Here is a 19,842-nt window from a genome sequence, read left to right on the forward strand (position 1 = left end):
GAAGTATAAGCAAAACAAACCCTTTCCTCCCCAAACTGCTCTTGGTCACGGTGTTTTCTCACATCACTAGTAACCCTACCTAAGACAGATGGCTGAAGATGTAGAACATTTTCAAGTGTTTTCTAGCTATTTGCCTCTCTCTTTTTGAGCTAAATTATTTATTGGTCAGGAAGGCCATATATATATATATATATATATGGCTGGCTAACTGTCACAGTGCAGCAAGGTGTTACAGGAACTCCTGGAGAAAAGTCTCCAATTGTCTTACCCAGAGTTGGACCCTGCTTGCTCTAATAGTAGCCTGCCAGGCAAGATATGCCCAATGGCATAATAGTGGCATGGCTGTTGTGGAGACAACCCACCACTTTCAGGTTGGTTATAAGGTCTGCTCCACAGGACAGATTTCATGCCTGATACTATAAACCTGACTGAAAGCCTATGGCTAGGGAAATCACAGAGCCTTCGGCAGAGCCTTCTACTGTTATTCTGCTAAATGGCCATGTATTCAAAGTGTCTCCTAAATACATATATTTATATCCATCCACACCTGGGTTGTTCTCAGTCTTGGTTAGAGAGGCTTCTTTTTACAGTGGGCAGTAGTCAACAGACAGATACATAACTAGTCAAAGTACTAAGAATAAGAGACTGAGGTCTCAGTCCTCAATGGGGCATCTATATCAACCCTACCCTACCCCCACTAAGGCTCGGAGACTACCTTGGAAGACGCAGAAAGAATGTAATAGCTAGAGAATGTAGGGAGGTGCTGTAAATTCCTGTGTTTTGGCCACAGGCAACCATCGCACCCATGAACTCACAGCAACTGTGGCTACCTGCACAACACCTACACAAGATCAAGTGAACCAACAGGCCAGTTTAGATGTGGTAGGTGATTTCCAGGTCCCACCCTTTCCTGGGGAGCTACTAGCAGTAAGGAGTTGCTGGGAGGAACACCATTCTCTTTTGAGACTATGGGCATTGATAGGATTCTGGTGTTCCAGTAGGTAGCTCCACACCCACGCACATATGGGGCAGCACTAGCTGGAGTTACTAGCTTTTTTTTTTTAATTTTAAAAAGACATGAATATGATGGGGGCATTATGGAAATATGAGGAGAGTTGGAGAGCAGAAATGGGGAGTATATTTGATCACATTGTATACATGTACAAAATCCTCAAGAGTAAAGAAAAATTAATGAAAAGATAAGAGAGAGGTATTACAAAATAAATACATGTTTTAAATTCTTCCACTCTGGAATGTCATCCCCAGGTTGAGGATTTATTGACCCAGAGGGCTCTTCAACAGCTGGCCAGAATCAAGTTTCCAGTGAGCCTGCAGGCCCCACTTAGACAAACAAGGAGGCTGGGGGAGCAAGCTCCAAGACTGGCAGAGCGACATGGAAAGAAACCTTCGAGACTCACTCTCCCAACAAGGCAGAGCAAAGCAACACTGAGCCCCAGTGGGTGGGCTCAGTTTGGAGTACTGCCATCAGAGACAGACCAAGGAGTCCAGAGCGGAGGTTTGAAGCTTAGCCTTTATCCTTGTGCCTGTGAGCCAGCTGCCCATCCTGATTGCAAACGTCCTCATTGGCCTCTGTTTCTGTCCAGGCAGTTCTAGAGTTCTGGTGGTGGTAGTAGCAGCCAACCTACTCCACGGGACCTTAAGTTTTCCCCATTTTTTTTCCTGAGGTCATTAAGGAAACCCAATTCTTGTCCTGACTCCTGTCAGTAACCTCGCTGAGGGACAAAGACCACCTGTGACTTATAAGCCTGATCTTCTATACCAGTGGTTCTCAACCTGTGGGTTGTGGCCGCTTTGGGGGGGGGGTGTCATATATCAAATATCCTATCATATTTACATTATGATTCATAATAGAAGCAAAATTAGTTAAGAAGGCTAACCTGAGCTACATAGGATGACACCATCTCAAAAAAAAGACAAAACAAAACACAGAAGTGGGCACAGAGCCAGAAGCTTGACGAAGGGAGCTGATTTCTCCAGACAGTAAAGCCACAGTCACAGTGCTGAGCTACTAATGCTAAGCTATGCTTCCACATCAACAAAGAGCACTAAAGAACACAGACACAGGCCCCACTGCCTCCTGAAACCCGACATAGAATAAAGGTAGCATTTAAATGACTCTGGAAAAGATTTCCCTATCCAATGTTTTGTTTATAATGACCCCACTTCGTATCACAACAAATAAGATAGATAGGCTCAATTGTAGGAAATAAAACTATTGCTAGAAACCATGGAAGAGATCCAAAAGCCATGAAAAGAAAAGAATGGTGAATTCAAACATAGAAAAATCACGTAAGTCAGTGGGGAGCATGGGGGAAATAATAATAATATAAGTCAAGATAAACGATCCGCTTGGGAAAACATCCAATTTGCAGTACAGGTGTAAACTAACCTCATTAATGGATGTGAGGAGTACCTACAAATCAATAAAAAAGACCAATCGTCTAATTGAAAAATTTGTCAAAGGATATAAAAACCGGCAGGTCACAGACAGCGGAAAAAGCAAACAAATGGCTTTGCATTCTACAACCTCACCGTAAGATAAATCCAAAGTCAGCCTCTAAAGAGAGTCCATTAACCATCTGTACATTTAACAAACATCAAAGTGACTGACGATACACAAAAGACAAGACCACAAGAGACAGGTCCTCTCATTATATGACTGGATGCACACACTGTCCCACACAGGGGACAGTGTCGGGTTACAAGGGTACAAGCCCCATCAAGACTTTCCCTTTTGGAATTTTGTCATAATCACATGCTTCAACTTACATATTAAATTAGCAAGAGACCAACCCCCATGAAGTATGATGCCTCCGCATCGTTACGGAGCTGCTGACCTCTCATATATCCAAGACTGGCATTTATATAGTCCAAGATGAGACACACAGTATATGTGTGAAAGAAAGGGAAGATACCCACATGCAAAGAAATAAGTTCTGGAGCCACTGCCCCCATAGAAAATGTAAAACATCAAGCCATCATACACAAAAATTACCTCACAGAGTATTTTCTGAAGAAGTATGTAAATCTATAAGACATATCTCAGAGCTAAAGCTATAAATTTCACAAAAGCAAGCACAGGATAAGCCTTTGTTATCCTGACCTTGGATTAGGCAATGAATGGTCTTTAAGCAGGACAGCAGACACTAAAGCAGACAAAATAGATAAATTGGATTTCATCAAAACAAAAAAATGTTGTGTGTCAAAGAACACCATTCAGGAAGTAAAAAGACAGCCATAGTGTAGGATGAAATTGCATTTATAACATAAAAATATTCTTGCATCTCAATAATGAAGTGGTGATTCCATTTAGAAGTAGGCTAAAGGTCTTTGTTTGATTGTTTTTTAATTGTCTGTGTTTTCTACTTAGGTGTCTAATGTTCTGATAAAACCCTGATCAAAAGCAACTTACAGAGGACTGGACTGACTTGGCTTTCCGTCCTGATCACAGTCCCTTGCTGAGGCTGGTCAGGGCACATGCCCAGGCAAGGGCCAAGGCAGGAACCAAGAGAAATGCTGTTTACTGACTTTCTCTCTATGACTAACACAGCTTGCTTATTTCTACAACTTGGGACCACCTTCCCAGGGATAGCACCCCTCCCCCAGAAGGGGCTGGATCCTCTCACATCAATCATTAATTTAAAAAATGTCCTATAGGCTTGGTCATAGGCCAATCTAATGGAGGCAATTCCTCAATTGAGGTCCCTTCTCCCCAGGTGACTCTAGCTTATGTCAACTGAACATAAACTACCAGCACAGTATGTATGAGTGGATGGGTGATATATGGGTGTGTTACAGTGAATGCACCTATGTGCGTGTGCAAAGTGCAGAATGCACCCATGCGCATGTGCAGAGTGCAGAAGAGGCCTCTCACTGTCCACCTAATTCCTCAAGACAGGGTCTCTCACTAAACCTGAAACAAGGCTTGCAGCCAACAAGCCCAAACATCCTCCTGTCTTCTCTCCTCGACCCTCACCCACAGTGCACAGCACTGGAGTTGCATGTTCAATTGACCACACTTGGCTCTTTACATGGGTGCTGAGGGTTCAAATTCAGGTCCTCACGCTTTAGCAGCAAATGCTCTTACCCACTGAGCCATCTGCCCCAGTCCCTAGGCAAAAGATCTTAACATTTCTCTAAAGCTAACACGCAAGTGACCAATCAGTGCATCCAAGGAAGGTCACACCATTACCAATCGGTGCAATGCAAACTGAACTGCAATGAGCTACTTTATGCTCCCTACAGTCACACTGGTTCTCAACCTGTGGGTCGCAACCCCCAAAGGGGGTCATATATGAGATATGAGTAGATATTATATTACAATCCATAACAGTAGTGAATCACAGTTATGAAGTACAAGTGAAATAATTTTATGGTTGAGTGTCACCACAACATGAGGAACTGTATTAAAGGGTCACAACTTTAGGAAGGTTGAGACCCACTGCTCTAGGACAGATAGTAGGCAAGGATATGAAGAATCTAGGACCCTCATATACGTCTAGTGAGACACAGAATAGTATGATGGTTTGCTAAGCAGTCATCAGCTTTTTAAAAAGTTAAGCACAGAAGTTACCAAACAGCCATGCAGGCTACTCTTAGCTCTGGAACCAAAGCCAAGTCAACCCCACATCCACGCAAACACTTACATGCAAATGTTCAATGCAGCACTGATCATAACAGCCAAAGAGCAGAAATGATTCAAATCTTTACCAACTGAGAAGACAGTTTCCCTGTTCCTTTTCTACTGCTGTGATAAGGCACCACAGCCAAAGCAACTTAGAGAAGAAAAAGGTTATTGGGGGCTGACAGCTTCAGAAGGTGAGTCCGTGGCCATCTTGGCAGGAAGCATGGCAGGAGGCAGGCAGCCACGGTACTACAACAGTAGCTTGAAAGCTTACATCCTGATACACAAGCAGGAAGCAGAGAGAGAGTTAACTGGGGATGATGTGGACTTCTGAACCCTCAAGGCCCATTGCCATGACACATCTCTGCCAACTAGGTCACACATCCCAATCCTTCCCAAATAGTTCTGTCAACTTGGGACAAGGCATTCAAATGTATGAGCCTATGGGGGCATTCTCATTCAAACACCACATATGGATATAGGAAAGGTGATTGGCAAAGCTGGAGAGGTGGCTCAACAGTTAAATACAACTATGACTCTCAAAGAAGACCCAAGTTTGGTTCCCAACACCCACACCTAGCAGCTTAAAACCCACTGTCACTCCAGCTGTAGGGGAACCCAACTCCTCTGATCTTGACACTCACATGCAAATATCCCTACACAGACAGCCACACATACCCATAAATTCTGAACGAAGATCCATCTTGGAAAAATATGGATATACATTAACAAAAACAGGATGCTACTATTTGGTGGGAGGGGTAGAAATGAAGCAGTGTTTCATGCTACAAAACAGACAGACCCTGAGAAAATGCTAAGTAAAACAGCCAACATGTTGTATGATTCCAGCCACATGATACAGAAGTCAATTAGTGGTCACCTAGTGCCAGGGAAAGCCATCCGGAGAGTGAGCCATCATGGATATGAGTTTCAGCCTGCAGTGATGACCACGTTCTAAAATTGATCTTTGTGATGGACTTATAACTCTATGAATAACCTACAAAGACGATTTATAACTCTATGAATAACCTACAAAGACGGTGTTGGATGCTCTAAAGAGGTGAACTGAGTAGCATGTGAGATAAGCCTCAGTGGAGATAAGTGTGTATGCTTATTACATTAACTTGTCTCTATATTATCTCTCCGAAAATATTCTCAAGAAATCGACAGCATCTACTGAAGGAAACAGCTGAGGACACATGTGAATTTTGTTTAGTATCTCCTCCTGGTCCTTGTGCATGTTGAACCACATGAATAAACTTTGGTTTTTGCTGTCATTTTGAGACAGAGGCTCGGGCTGGTCTCCCACTTGCTCTATAGCCAAGGATGACCCTGAACTTCAGCCTCCTGTTTCCATGTCCTGAGGGCTGAGATGACAGGCATGGGCAACCTTGCCCAATATCAGGAACCTGGGCATTCTCGAATGGTAAGCAAGCACTCCACCAACCGAGCTACATACATCCCCAGACCAAGGTCTGTGCTCTAGAAAACTAAGTAAATTTTAAAAGTTCAAAGCAGATCGTTAAATTTGAAATGGAGCAGGCTGCCTCTCCTGGAGGCCACCCAAGGGCTGCCTCATCCAAGTGGCTGTGTTCCCCTGACCTGGTGACTTGAGGACTCACAATCAACAACTCAACATTTGTGCACACCTCAGCAATCTCATTCTTAAGCCCTTACAGCCCTGCTGCCGCTTGAGGATAAGTATGGTGGCACCTCTGTCACCAGGAACACACAGCAAAGAAAATGAAAACAGGATGTGGGAACTGGAGCGACCAAGCAGGCAGCCGCTGAGCATCGATGGGTGTGCACCCTGAGGGTGAGTCTTGATGCCTGGAGGTTGTGTCCAGGATTCGGAGGACATGTCTGATCTTTGACCTCTGAGCTCTGTTCCGCACCTTCTGCTCAACATGAGAGATAACTGGGTTCCCCAGAAAAGCAATTAAACGTAAGGAATGGTAGAACACAATCCAGAACCTTCTTTCCAATCCTGGCCTCTGACATATCCTGTACAGAAGTGCCTGAGTCCAACCTTAGCTGGGATCTCGACAGGAAAGCCAGCGTCACCTGTTCCCAATGCCTCGTTGCCCAGCAACCTGCCGTGAGCACAGCCCACTGAGCTCCATCCTGAAGCACCCTGTCAGGTGTCTCCATGAGTCAGTATGATTTGAATCTCACCTTCCTCCACTGCAGATGGGCAATGTCAACTAAACACAGTCAGGTGGAACATGGGTGTGCCTCATTACCATGGCAATAGCTTTAGGACAACCTCGGGCAGCTTGGGCTCTGCCTCAGACACTCTGACTGAGCCTCCCGAGTGCCGTGTTGCAAGTCTTCCCTGACCCCACTCTTCACCCAGTCACTGTGCTGTCTCTCTTCATGTTGCTGCCTCAGTGCAGCTGCACTGACCCAGCCCAGTGACTCAAAGCAGCAGGTCAACAACCCAAACACTACAGTGCCCTCACCTCACAGGGAAACCGTGAGGTGGAAATGGTGTGATGGAAATGTGGGACAAACATGATAACAAATGGTGACCATGGACTGCCTTCAAATCAGAGACAAGAAGAGCGGTGGCACCTGGAGGTGTTGTAAAGGTACTTGCTCAAGTGCCTGTTTATTTGAGTTTGACCTCTGGGAACCCACATAATGTAAGGTGATTTACAACTCCCACAAGTTTCCAACACATAACACTTCGGCACATGCTCACATACATGTGCAAACAAACACACAATAAATAAGTGTAAAAATAGTACACACATTTGTGTACCCACACAACAAACACATAAATGTATAAAATAATAATAAGAGCAGTGCCGTGCTCAGCCTAAAGGGGGCAGCAGCAGCCAGCTCCTGTCCCTTCCTAGGCTGAGGCCCATGGACACTATACCACCAGGTATCCTCACCTGAGGGGCCCCCAAATCTTTATATTAAGTGTCCCCAAGTCCCCCAGTTTTCAAAATCAGTACCAGATCAAACTGTCTGTGGTCTAAATTTCCAATTCCCAGGCCTTCAGTTGGCATAGTTTGTCTCAGTTCCTTAGCTGTGGTTTATATGGCCAACAGTGATATTTAATCATTCTACTAAAAGCCTATGAACCCTGACAGATGTAATGATATTTACTTCAACCAGGATCCCCTCCTTTTCCCAATTCCATGGCAATTCTGCCATAGTCAACAAACCAATCTGCCCTTTGTCTCCACTCCCTTGGGATAGGCAAAAATAATGCCAACTATAGATAAATCCCAACACAGGCATCCAGGACAGAAGGCACAGGGAGAGACAACACAATCCAGACAACCTATTAAGAGCTCGACTACAGATCTAGGAGCTATCCGTCCAACTGCCCAATAACCTGTCACCCGCATAGTCTCAAGGATGTCTCTTGTTCTCCAAGACAAATAAAGCACACCCTGGGTCTGACATGTGGAACACTGCCACAACCAAGGCTCCTGGTCCTGTTCTGCCGGCTACCAGGTGTGTTTGCAAAGGGCTGAGTCTGTTTTGTTTGTATAGGAGGCTGGGGGCAGGGGAGACAAGCAGAGAGAAAAAGAAAGTAACCTGTAGAGTTCACTGTTTGGAGAACACTGGCAAGTGACAGTTGGTGGCCCACAGGAGGCTGAGAGACTGGAGTCACCATGCTGTAGGTAGGATACACAGTGATTGACCCTGTCAGCATCCACACACCATTGCCATAGTAAGAGACCTGTCAGTCCTAGCTCTCCAACATTTCAAGAACCCAAGTCTTCTCAGAGGGAGAAATGCCCTGAGTTCTAGGCCCTACACCCAGCTGCTCACAGGATTCACAGCGTTCACTTCTATTTCATCCCAAGTCAGAGTTGGCCAACCACAGGCCCAGGAGTTGGACATGATTTTTTTCTCTTTAGTTCTGACCTACAGACTGTTTTTTTTTTTTTAAACTAAATGAGTTGAGAACACTTAGAAGTTAGGAGTCTTTATGTGAAGGGGGGGGGTCCTCTTAACTCTTAACAGATGGGGACACCTGACAGAGGGAGTCAGTAGCACAGCATCTGTGGACTATGGCATAGGAAGGGGCAGGGGTTTACTGGTTGTGTACCTCCATGTTTCATCTGTATCCTCATCAAGCACTATCCCTGCCTGACCTCTCTCCTACCCTCTTGACCATGTCTCCCACTTCAGATACTTCCTTTCATCATCATCATCATCATCACTATCAACTACCATCATTATCATCATTATCACTTAACACCAACATCAGCTACAGCAGCAGCAGCACCACCACCACCACCACCACCACCACCACCACCACCACCACAACTCAGATCTCCAACCCTGCCATCTGTTCTTCCAACACCTTTTCTGGGTCTCCCTAGCAACCATTGCTACCAATCATTAAACTACTTATTCAGTGGCTGTCCTAGTTAGGGTTTTATTGCTGTGAACAGATACCATGACCAAAGCAACTCCTATAAAGAACAACATTCAATTGGGGCTGGCTTACAGGTTCAGAGGTTCAGTCCATTATCATCATGGCAGGAAGCATGGCAGCATCCAGGCAGGTAGACATGGTGCTGGAGAAACTGAGAGTTCTACATCTTCATCCGAAGGCAAACAAGAGAAGACTGGCTCCCACGTGGTTAGGAGGAAGGTCTCAAAGCCCATGCCCACAATGACACACTTCCTCCAACAAGGCCAGACTTCCTAATAGTGCCCCTCCCTAGACCAAGCATATTCAAACCACCACAGCACCAAAGAAGACCTCATTTGGACCAGTCTTTTGAAAACAGCCCTTTAATTTTTAACCCTTCAAATCTCTCTCAGTTTCCTACAGTAATGTTAAATCCACTGTGAACAATTGAGTGTCTTCCAAATATATTTCAACAGAAGAGGCATGAGTTGGACTCTTCCTTTTCCCCTTCCCCATTCAACAATAGGCTTTTGAGCAAGATACATCTACCTTTATTGACTTGGTTTGCTCATCTGTAAAATGGGAACCTCAATAAAGTGTCCCTCACTGGAACAGGTAACATAAACTGTTCAGCACAGAACTTTGTACAAAATGAGGTATTCAGAGAGAAAGGCTTATTTCAGTTCAGGTTACAGTCCAGATTACAATCCATCACTGACTTGGGAAAGGCATGGCAAGAACCTGAAGCATCTACTCACACCCATCGTCAAGAGCAGAGACTGAAGGAATACACTTAAGTCTACAACTCAGCTCACCGTTTCAACCTTTAAATAGCCCAGGACCCACCACAGGCTAGGTGTTCCCACATCAGCTAATGTAATCAAGACAATCCCTTACAGACCTGCCTTGAGGCCAATCTGACCTAGACAATGACTGGAGACTCTCTTCCCTGGTGATTCAAAAGTGTGCTGACAGTTAGAACTAACTATTATACTTGCTTTGCCTTTCCAACCCTGGAAGAAGCCCTTTCCCTCCTCCACTGCTAAGCCACAATCATCCTCCACTTCTACAATGCCTTCCCAGGCCACTCTATCTCCAGCCAAAGTCACTTGTGGTTTATGGCTCCCCTGTTGAAATACGTGGCTTCCTTCCCACCAAATGATCAATGAAGGGTGTAATCCTCCCTTTTACATTGATGTTCCTGGGCCTCTGGGGTGCTCCCTGTTCAGCACAGCACCTGTGTTCACAGAGGCACCCCTGAAACACACTAGGAAGAATGTGCTATCTCTTCAGCCAAACTCTCTCCTAGCTACTGGGCTGAGTGTTTGGGAGACCCACTTGACAAGGCCAAAGTACAGCCTGCCACATTGCTGGAGGCCCAGAAAAGGGCCCAGCTGAGCATACAAGCACCTGGGGTTACATCCCTCCCAGCTACGGTTTCATCTAGCCTCAGTTTCATCTAGACAACGCAGAAGGGGGAGGACGGTCAACAGAGCCCTGGATGTGAGAAAAGCTCACACCTGAGAGGTTACAGAGCCCAAGGCTTCCCAGATCTGGGAGAATCCTACCAGAGTTCTCTGTGTCAAGGCTCTCGTCTAAGCCTTGCCTACCCAGAATGGGCTTCCTTCTCCCTGCAGCCCCAGAAAATAAACATGAAGCCTGGATTCCCGACAGATCGCCCTCCGATTAGGAGACATTATTGGTGCTTTTATTAAGTGACACCTTCAGAACATGATTTTAAATGCCTGCTCCTAGAATGTCCCCCTTGCAAATCTTTAGACCCAAGCATGCACCCGAAACTAAACACAGAACTCGGGAAGCTTCAGCTCAAATCCAGGACGGTTTCCTTTCTGGTGGGACACACCCACCCCACCCTGCCTCATCCCCCTTAGCCTTATACAAGTCTGGTATCACGAGAACCTACACTGAGCAAGAATATGTGTGTCTGGGAGTCTGGGAACGCCATGTAAGCCAGGGGCTCAGGGTTAAATTAAAGAGGGATTTGTTCTTCCCTTTTCAACTTGCTAGAAAGAACCAGTAGCAGGTGCCCAGGCCTAAAAGGCCTATTCATAAGGGCAGTCATAAGACACCTCCTTTGCTGGGAGCTGACTCATCAAAAGGCTCAGCTGAGATAACTCCCAATATTGTGTGAAATATGCTTAGAGGTGCATGCCCCCTGCCTGATTATTTTGACCACATGGCTGCCCACTCACAAGCAGAAACTAAAAGGAAAGGTTGAATAGATACTACCTCTGTCTTCAGAATCCTATTTTTTCAATGCCACAGGACACTTGGCTGCTTGAAGGGAAAACAGAGCCCTGTTTGGCACAGTGTTATTCTAAATACCCTGCCAGACCTCAGAAGCATGTACTGTAATTAATAATGGGGAATGGATATCTAGTAGGGTTCAGAAAACTGCCCACAATGCCAACCAGCCGACCAGAAACCAAGTCTGAGAGTTGTTTAGCCCCAGTCCCCTGGATGTTTGCAGTCATATGATGGTGATGATTATATATGGTGTGTGTGTGTGTGTGTGTGTGTGTGTGTGTGTGTTGGCACTAGTTGTCTTCCTGTTACTCTCCACCTTGGTTTTCAGCACAGGTTCTCGAACTGAGGCTGGAGTCCAACCACCATCAGGGTGGTTGGCCAGTGAGCTTGATGGTTCCGCCCAAAGCATTCCACCCCAGGCCTGGAGCTACTGTTTATATTTAACTTTTCTCCTTGTTATAAATAATAATAATAGAAAGTTTGAGAAATTCAAGGTAAGTAGGAATTGTTACCCCTTTTTAAACCCTAGGGAAGCAAACAGGGTATGTGACATGTGTGTCACCGTCCCTAGAACAAGGTGGTTGCTTGCCCTCGCATCAGCCAGTGTTAAATGGCCTAGACTTCTGTCTTTCCAAGCCCTGGTGAAGCACAGAAACAAATTCTCTCAGATGAGAGGATTTCACAGAGATTTTGAAATAAGAAGGGGCTGAGCACACAGCCAACAAAGATGGGAGAGAAAAGGCGACACCTGTTCGGTAAAACTGGGAGAGCAGCCAAGCCAGAGTGGGAAGCTGTGGTTTCAAGGTGTAAAGTTTCCCTGGCCTGCAGCCACACCATGAGAGAGGAAAAGTCCGATTCCCAAAGCTCAAAGGGACAGGTCCTGTAAGGGAACCCCTGGGATAGAAGGTTCTGACAATAGCAGTCTCTGTTCTGAGGGTCTCCCCTGAATCCACACAAGGTCAGCAGGATCTCCCAAGGTCAAAACAAGTAGGCAAAATCCTTTCTCTACTTCTACATCTGCTGCTGCTGCTCCTCCTCTTCCTCTTCTTCCTCCTCCTCTTCCTCCTCCTCCCCTCTCTCTCCTGCTCTTCCACAATGGCATTAGGAAGCATACCCAGAAGTGCCCATCCTGCTGGACCTCCAGGACCCTCACATGCATCATTGCTCTCCAGATTTGATCTCTTATATCAGTTTCCTGGATGGCAAAATACTAATATATCAGGCAAGTAAGGTGGCTCAGTGAATATGGCTCCTGCCACCCATCCCTAGGACCAAACGGTGAAGGGAGAGAACTGATTCCAACAATCTGTCCTCTAACCTAATCTGTCTATCTATCTATCTATCTATCTATCTATCTATCTCTCTGTGTGTGTGACACTCTCTCATAAACACACTCACACACACTAAATAAATGAATAAAAATGTGATAAAAAGTAAAATAGATAAAATTCAAAATACTTATTAACACATAGAAACATCCTGGACTCTAACCCTCAAAAACCAAAGCCCAATTAAACGTTTATAAGTTGCCTTGGTTACAGCATTTTATCCCAGAAACAGTAAAGCAACTAAAACAGATAGGAAAAATCAGATTAAATGTGAGTCCTGGGGCTCGGTGGGTAAAAGAATGTGTTATACAAGCATGGAAGCCAGGCTTCAGATTCCCAGAACCCACTAAAAGCCTGAGTGTGGCTGGGGATACCGGTAAGCCAGCACTGGGTGGATAGAGACAGGGGGATCAATGGGGTTTGCTGATAGCCATCCCTAATTACAGAAAAAAAAATGTGAACACCAAATACGATGAAAGATCCTGTCTCAGGGAAATACAGAGCAGTGGAGGAGGACACCCAAAATCCTCCCGGGGCCTCCACACGCATGTGCACATTGGCATGCACATACATGTATATGCACATGCCAGCACACATATGTGAAGAGAGACAGCTGTGAACAGCTGCCAAGCAGAATCTAAAGAAATGAAGAACAAACCACTCTGGAAATCAGTCTGGCGGTTCCTAAGAAAATTGGACATAGTACTACGGGAGGATCCCGCACTACCGGGTATCTCCTGGGCATATATCCAGAAGATGTGCCAACTGGTAAGAAGGACACGCGCTCCACTATGTTCATAGCAGCCTTATTTATAATAGCCAGAAGCTGGAAAGAACCCAGATGCCCCTCAACAGAGGAATGGATACAGAAAATGTGGTACATTTACACAATGGAGTACTACTCAGCTATTAAAAAGAATGAATTTATGAAATTCCTAGGCAAATGGATGGACCTGGAGGGCATCATCCTGAGTGAGGTAACCCAATCACAAAGGAACTCGCACAATATGTACTCACTGATAAGTGGATATTAGCCCAGAAACTTAGGATACACATGATATAAGATACAATTTGCTAAACGCATGAAACTCAAGAAGAATGAAGACCAAAGTGTGGACACTTTGCCCCTTCCTAGAAATGGGAACAAAACACCCATGGAAGGAGTTACAGAGACAAAATTTGGAGCTGTGACGAAAGGATGGACCATCTAGTGATTGCCATATCCAGGGATCCATCCCATAATCAGCGTCCAAACGCTGACACCATTGCATACACTAGCAAGATTTTGCTGTAAGGACCCAGATATAGCTGTCTCTTGTGAGACTATGCCGGGGGCCTAGCAAACACAGAAGTGGATGCTCACAGTCAGCTATTGGATGGGTCACACAGCCCCCAATGGAGGAGCCAGAGAAAGGACCCAAGGGGCTAAAGGGAACTGCAACCCTATAGGTGGAACAACAATATGAACTAACCAGTACCCCGGAGCTCTCGTCTCTATCTGCATATGTATCAAAAGATGGCCTAGTCAGCCATCACTGGAAAGAGAGGCCCTTTGGACTTGCAAACTTTATATGCCCCAGTACAGGGGAACACCAGGGCCAAAAAGGGGGAGTGGGTGGGTAGGGGATTGGGGGGGGTGGGTATGGGGGACTTTTGGGATAGCATTGGAAATGTAAACTAGGAAAATACCTAATTAAAAAAAAAAAAGAAAGAAATGAAGAACAGAGGAAGGAGATGCTACAGTATACCCAGGACATGGGAAAGCATCAGAAAGCCAAGCAATCCTAAGTGTCAGGTACAAGCAGAGGACCCCGAGGCATGGCTGCACAGAGCATACCCTGATACCCAACCAGGAAAACCAAGAATGAGGGATATAGGGATCATGGCCAGGGGTACACCCCAAATGTCTTCCCACTGGTCTTCAGGATACAGTGTGCATGCATGAATACATGACTCAGAGCTATAAAGGAGTCCAGATGACACCAAATCATGCCATGAATATAAATACGTACAGGAAGAATGGCCCACATTTTCAAGTTTGTGCACATGCTAATATATTCCATTGTACACTCATATATGCATATATTTATAGCTGAGTGAAATGAGCCCACATGGCATGCCGCTGTGAAGTCTGCTGCATTCAACAATACACGGCTGACACTGTCACCGGCATTACTTTTCCCATAGTCTGAGTCTCTCTTAATTCACAACACTGCCTTCCCGTGTCATTGCTTTTAACAGCTCTTAAAGAGTCCACGTTCTGTATTTTTCTTTTCTTGTTGCTCTAACAAAATACCTGAAATAGTAACTTAGGGAAGGCAGAGTTTCTTTCAGCTCACATTTTGAAGGTACCACCCAGCATGGCGGGGATGCCACAGCGGCAGGAAACAAGAGATGTGAAGACCAACCCTCAGCTTACTCTCCCCTTTGCACTCTGTCTGAGACCCCAGCCCCTGCCACCGGTGCTGACCACATTTAAGGTGTACCCTCTCACCTCAAGAACCCAATCTAGAAACACATTCACAGACATGCCTAGAGGCTCGCCCTCAAGACCATTCTAGATCCTGTCAAGCTGACAAGCAGTATAACCCATGCCAGATGGCCTTCGTATCTTTAGACAGCATCAGTGGCTGGATCTGTTCTTTGTTTTGTTTTACCAAGGTCATACTGTGTAGCAGCTAGCCTCCGACTCATGATCCACCTGCCTCTGCCTCCTCAATCTTGAGATTACAGGTATACACCGCCACCCACTCAGTCCTATGTACGTTATTTAAATTTTTTCACTATGAAAATAGAATTCTCTGACTATCCCAACATGCATATATTTCATCCTCCTCTTCCAGTCATTAACATCAGAAAAAGAATATCACGGGGGGGGGGGGGGGGGACGTGGACCTTAGCGGTGTGGCTGACTGATAAAGAGACGCTGGTTTTCACATATGGATCTTTCCTTTTCTAAACTCTTTCCTCAGGTCCCTGTTTATCCTGTTGTCTGGAAAGGTGATTCCTTCAGGGAAAACAAACAGGCAGGAGTGTTAATGTATAAGCAATAATACCACACTCTCTTCCCAGTTTTTCTGCATTTCTAAGACAATGAACAGGTTCCACCCAAGTTCCCACCCCACAGGCATCCAGAAATGACCACGCATCTAGTCAAAGGCGACACTTGGAGAGCCATCAACAATGTAAAATACTCGGGAGTTTAACATTCTTTTGCTAAAAATATCTTTATTAAATGCCAGCCTATTCCTGGAATGACACTAGGTGCTAGAGAGACAGAGAAGCCCTGCCCTTCATAGCCCTCAACCTGGAGATGCAGAGGGACAGGAAATTCTAGACTCAAGTGTGCATTGGGAACTGGAGGAGGAAGGGGCTGACCAGGGTGCTTTCCAAGGTATCAGCACAAAAGAGGACAACAATGAGCTGCTTGTGTAGACTTGGTGTCCTGGGGAAATCCAGGCAAGGGGCACAGGGGAACAGCATGTGTGTGTACCATCTCTCCTTCCCAGTGACCAGTAAGTAAGCAGCTTTGCTCCACCCAACCCCCTGGCCATGATGTCCTGCCTGGCCACAGGTCCACAGCACTAGGGCCCAGAAACCTACAAAACCATGAGTTCAGATCAGCCTTTCCCACTTAGTTCCTGTTTTTATTGGGGCTTTTGTTACAGCAGCATAAAAAGCCAACATGGTATCAGTCCCTCTGCCTTTCTGAGTTTGTGGTGTGGTTCACACAACACCAGAGCCTTCATAAAGATATAAAAACCTAGAGCTAAACATGGTGGCCCATGCCCATAATGTCAGCACTTGGAATGCTGAGACAGGAGGATTGCTTGCTCTTTAGATCAGCCTGATGGCTCAACAAAAGAAACAGAGACCTGAAGACACGGTTAAACCTGTCAGGCACGTGTGCATTTCTGCATGCTTCCCTGTGTGTGGTGTGTGTGTGTGTGTGTGTGTGTGTGTGTGTGTGTGTGTGACAGAGAGAGAGAGAGACACAGAGAGAGACAGAGAGACAGAGACAGAGAGACTGAGACAGAGAGAGATCATAGTTATTTATTCCTTTTCAGTCAGTGATTTGAATTGGGAATCCGTAGCAAACTTGTATCAAAATAGAATTGAATCATTATTAGTCTCAGATTGGAACTGGAATTGTGGCATCTGCAGTCCTGATTTTAATATATTTAACCCAATACATCAAAATTCGGAAAAAAAATAATGTTACTTCAAAGATTTAGCCAAAAGAAAAAAGAAAAGGAGTCAAATATCCCTTAATAGATTCCATGTGAAGTTTATGGTTACAGTGCCTCCCAGTTCAGAAAGTTATGTTTGCAGTTCTCCATGTGGTTAATGGCTAGCAGACTGGAGAGCACAGGAGAAACTGAGGCCTTATAAGATCGGTGCAGCCCATCACCTTCCTCATCTCACCTGGTGCTGGGAGGGAAGCCTGTACCAGGGAAAGGAAGGCAGGGAGGGAGTGGCATTAGGATTTCTGGGTGATGGATGACTAGGACTCGGAGCCTACAAGCTAAGATGGAAAGCAAGCAGGTACAAAGAACCCCTGGCCAGCAGTCCAGACGTGCTGGAGCTGGAGGGGGGGGGGGGGGGGGCATGACCAGGGACAACAGCCACAAAACAGACCACCAGGCAGCAGATTCAAGGCGCACCGCCCCATCTTTAGCCACATAGAACTGTGGGGTGTTCTAGAATCCAACAATACTTAACTTGTGTTCAACATGGACAAAGGAACGCTAGGGGGATAATCCCTGCTGGAAAGTGCTCCAAATCCTATCTAAATCAGAATCTAGATTGGCAGCTGTCTACCTAAAAAACTCAACTAACAAGCATGCCTTCCCAGGAAGAGGATACAGATCATACCCAGAAGCAGTTTATCTCATTAAGTGGTCTCCTTCCTTCCACACCCAAGCCAAGGACTCTCCCTTCCGGGCCTGAGTGCCACATCTCCTACTTCGTCCCCTCACATCTGGCCACATGATGCCTTGTCTTCTCCCCCACTCTTGGGTAATAAGGAGCAGACTGGCAAAATAGTTCAAATGCCTTCTTTTAAAAGTACACAGCTGTGTGGGCTGGGACTATTTTGAGCTAAATGCTTCAAACCTCCAAGCTCAGAGTCGTTCTGGGCGTTCGCTGATTCCAAGTGAACAATGAGGGCCGTCACCAAAGCTATCATGGGGCACCAAACCTCCTGAAACCTATAACCAACATCAGGTGTGTGAAGCAAGTGTCCCCAGGTTCCTCTGGCATCCCTCGCTCCCTGCTTCTGCTTTCTGTAGGTGAAAGAGGGGAAGAGCTGGTAAAACAGAGGAGAGCTGCCAAAGGGGGAAAGGGGCAAAGTTCTTAATAGGAGAACCCTAGTCCAAATTGTCCCTCAAGCGCTGAGTACCTGTGTAAGTCAACTCTCTTTGAATGTTTCCTTGTCTGTGAAGTGGGCATAAAAATACATTCCACGGAAGGTGGTCGGAACTCAAAGTTGGTGTTAACCGTGAGTAGAGGAAAGCAATAGAATCTAGGACTTGGAACACACCAAACAGCCTTAAAGGGGGAAACGGTTCCTGAGATGTGCGCCTGGAAGAACCAAATGCACGCGCCCGCCCTCCGGATCCCACCCTGGCAGGGAGAGCAGAAAGGCGCGCGCCGGGCCAGAGCGCGCCGAAAGCGAGCACCTGTGCGCGCAGGTGGGGCGGGCGCGCGGTGGCATCAGCAGCAGCAGCAGCAGCAGCAGCATGGTGACGCCGCCCATGGAGCCAACAGGGCAAGGAGCTGGGCGACGCGACCCACCTGAAGACGCGCAGCAGCAGGCAGGCGATGAGCAACGCACTGAAGGCGCACGCCACGATCACCGTCGCCTTCAGGGTAGGCAGGTCGCGAAGCAGACTGGAGATGCGAGTCACCACCGCGTCGACGCTGCTGTTGGAGCTTCCCCCGCCCGCCATGCCGGATCCCAGCTGGGTAGCATTACCAAGACCGGGCGGAGGCTGGTGTTCTGCTTCGGGCTGGGAGGCCGAAGCGGACTCGGCTCTGCGAGCGAGGACGGCGGGCGCGGCCAGGAGCGCGAGCAGCAGCAGCAGCAGCGGTGGCGGCGGTGGGGGTGGCAGGGCGCTCATGGTGCGCTAAGCGCACGCACGGTGCGGAGGTCTGCGCCCCGGAGGCTTGCACCCAGGAGGCCTGAGCCCCAGAGGCTGGCACCCGGGAGGCCTGCGCCGGGGTCTCCTGCGGCCGAGGCGGCTGCGCGATGCTCGGCAGGAAGCTGCAGAGCCCGGAAGAACCCGCGCCGCCGCTGCAGCCACCAACACGTTGCACAGAGTCATTCGACGGGCTTCGGCCCCGCGTGGGCGGGGCAGACCTCGGCTGGGTCCCCGCTGCGCTCCGCCCCTGGGTAGCCCAGCCCGATCAGGACCTAAGACCCCATGGAGGACTCCTAACTGCTTGGCTCACTCTGCTCCGGCAGGCAGTATGATGAACTGTTCACGCGATTTATTTCTTTCAGTATGGCAGCCCTCTCTGGAAACAGGTATTCTTTTGCCCTGGTTTGTTGATTTAGCACGCAGGGAGTCAGCTCACAGGAACCCAGATTTCCCACCTAGAGTTTGCAAGCGCTTTGCACTTCAGCTGGTGAACCTTTGGAAGTAATCTCTCGTTCTCCAGTCCAGACTTAAGTTTCAAACTCCAAGGAGTAATTTATTGTGGTTCTGTCTCTGGTATATAAACTAAGTAATGTTGGGGTGGGGAAAGACCGTTCTCTTGGGAGCCCAGGAATTGATACAGTGTTGAGTGGGTTCCTGAAGCAACAGTTACAGACCCTTGGATGATCTGGAAGGCACTCCCCAATGATCAGTAAATATCCAAACATATAGAACAAGGACCAAGAGACTTTGATCAGCTCATTTCTGGTCCTGCTAGAGAAACAGACAAATATAACGATGCATTCATTGTCTATAGTTACATAACCAAGCTTCCATAACAAATTATCCCAAAGCCTGGTAGGTCACCACAATCCCCATATGTTATCTCAGACCCAGCTTATCTGGGTTCTCCTGTTTTAAGGTATCTTGTTAAGTTTAAGATCAAACTAACACCCCCTCCAGATCTCCTTAAAAGGTTCACATGGGAGCTAATCTGTCCCTGAGCTCAACTGGCTTTCCCTGGCTGATTCAGCTCTTCACAAACTGCTAGACCCGAACCTCCATTCCCCATCTCTG

The 19,842-nt window shown here is 46.7% G+C and overlaps 1 protein-coding gene across 3 annotated transcripts in view; it reads right to left on the bottom strand.

The window, feature by feature from the left end:
• Positions 1-19,537, bottom strand: part of Fam174b (family with sequence similarity 174 member B) — a 38,704-nt gene extending 19,167 nt beyond the window's left edge. The window contains exon 1 of one of the 3 annotated variants that reach the window (XM_085841635.1): positions 18,422-19,537. In XM_085841635.1, the coding sequence (XP_085697761.1) occupies positions 18,422-18,747 (326 nt within the window). In that variant the 5' untranslated portion in view covers positions 18,748-19,537. The remainder of the gene's footprint in view (positions 1-18,421) is intronic. The other 2 variants (XM_085841633.1, XM_021167807.3) reach the window with 2 other exon arrangements.
• Positions 19,538-19,842: the final 305 nt, after the last annotated feature.

This window comes from Mus caroli, unplaced genomic scaffold, assembly GCF_978045245.1.
Source record: "Mus caroli unplaced genomic scaffold, Mus_caroli_1 scaffold_8, whole genome shotgun sequence".
Taxonomy (NCBI): Eukaryota; Metazoa; Chordata; class Mammalia; order Rodentia; family Muridae; genus Mus; species Mus caroli.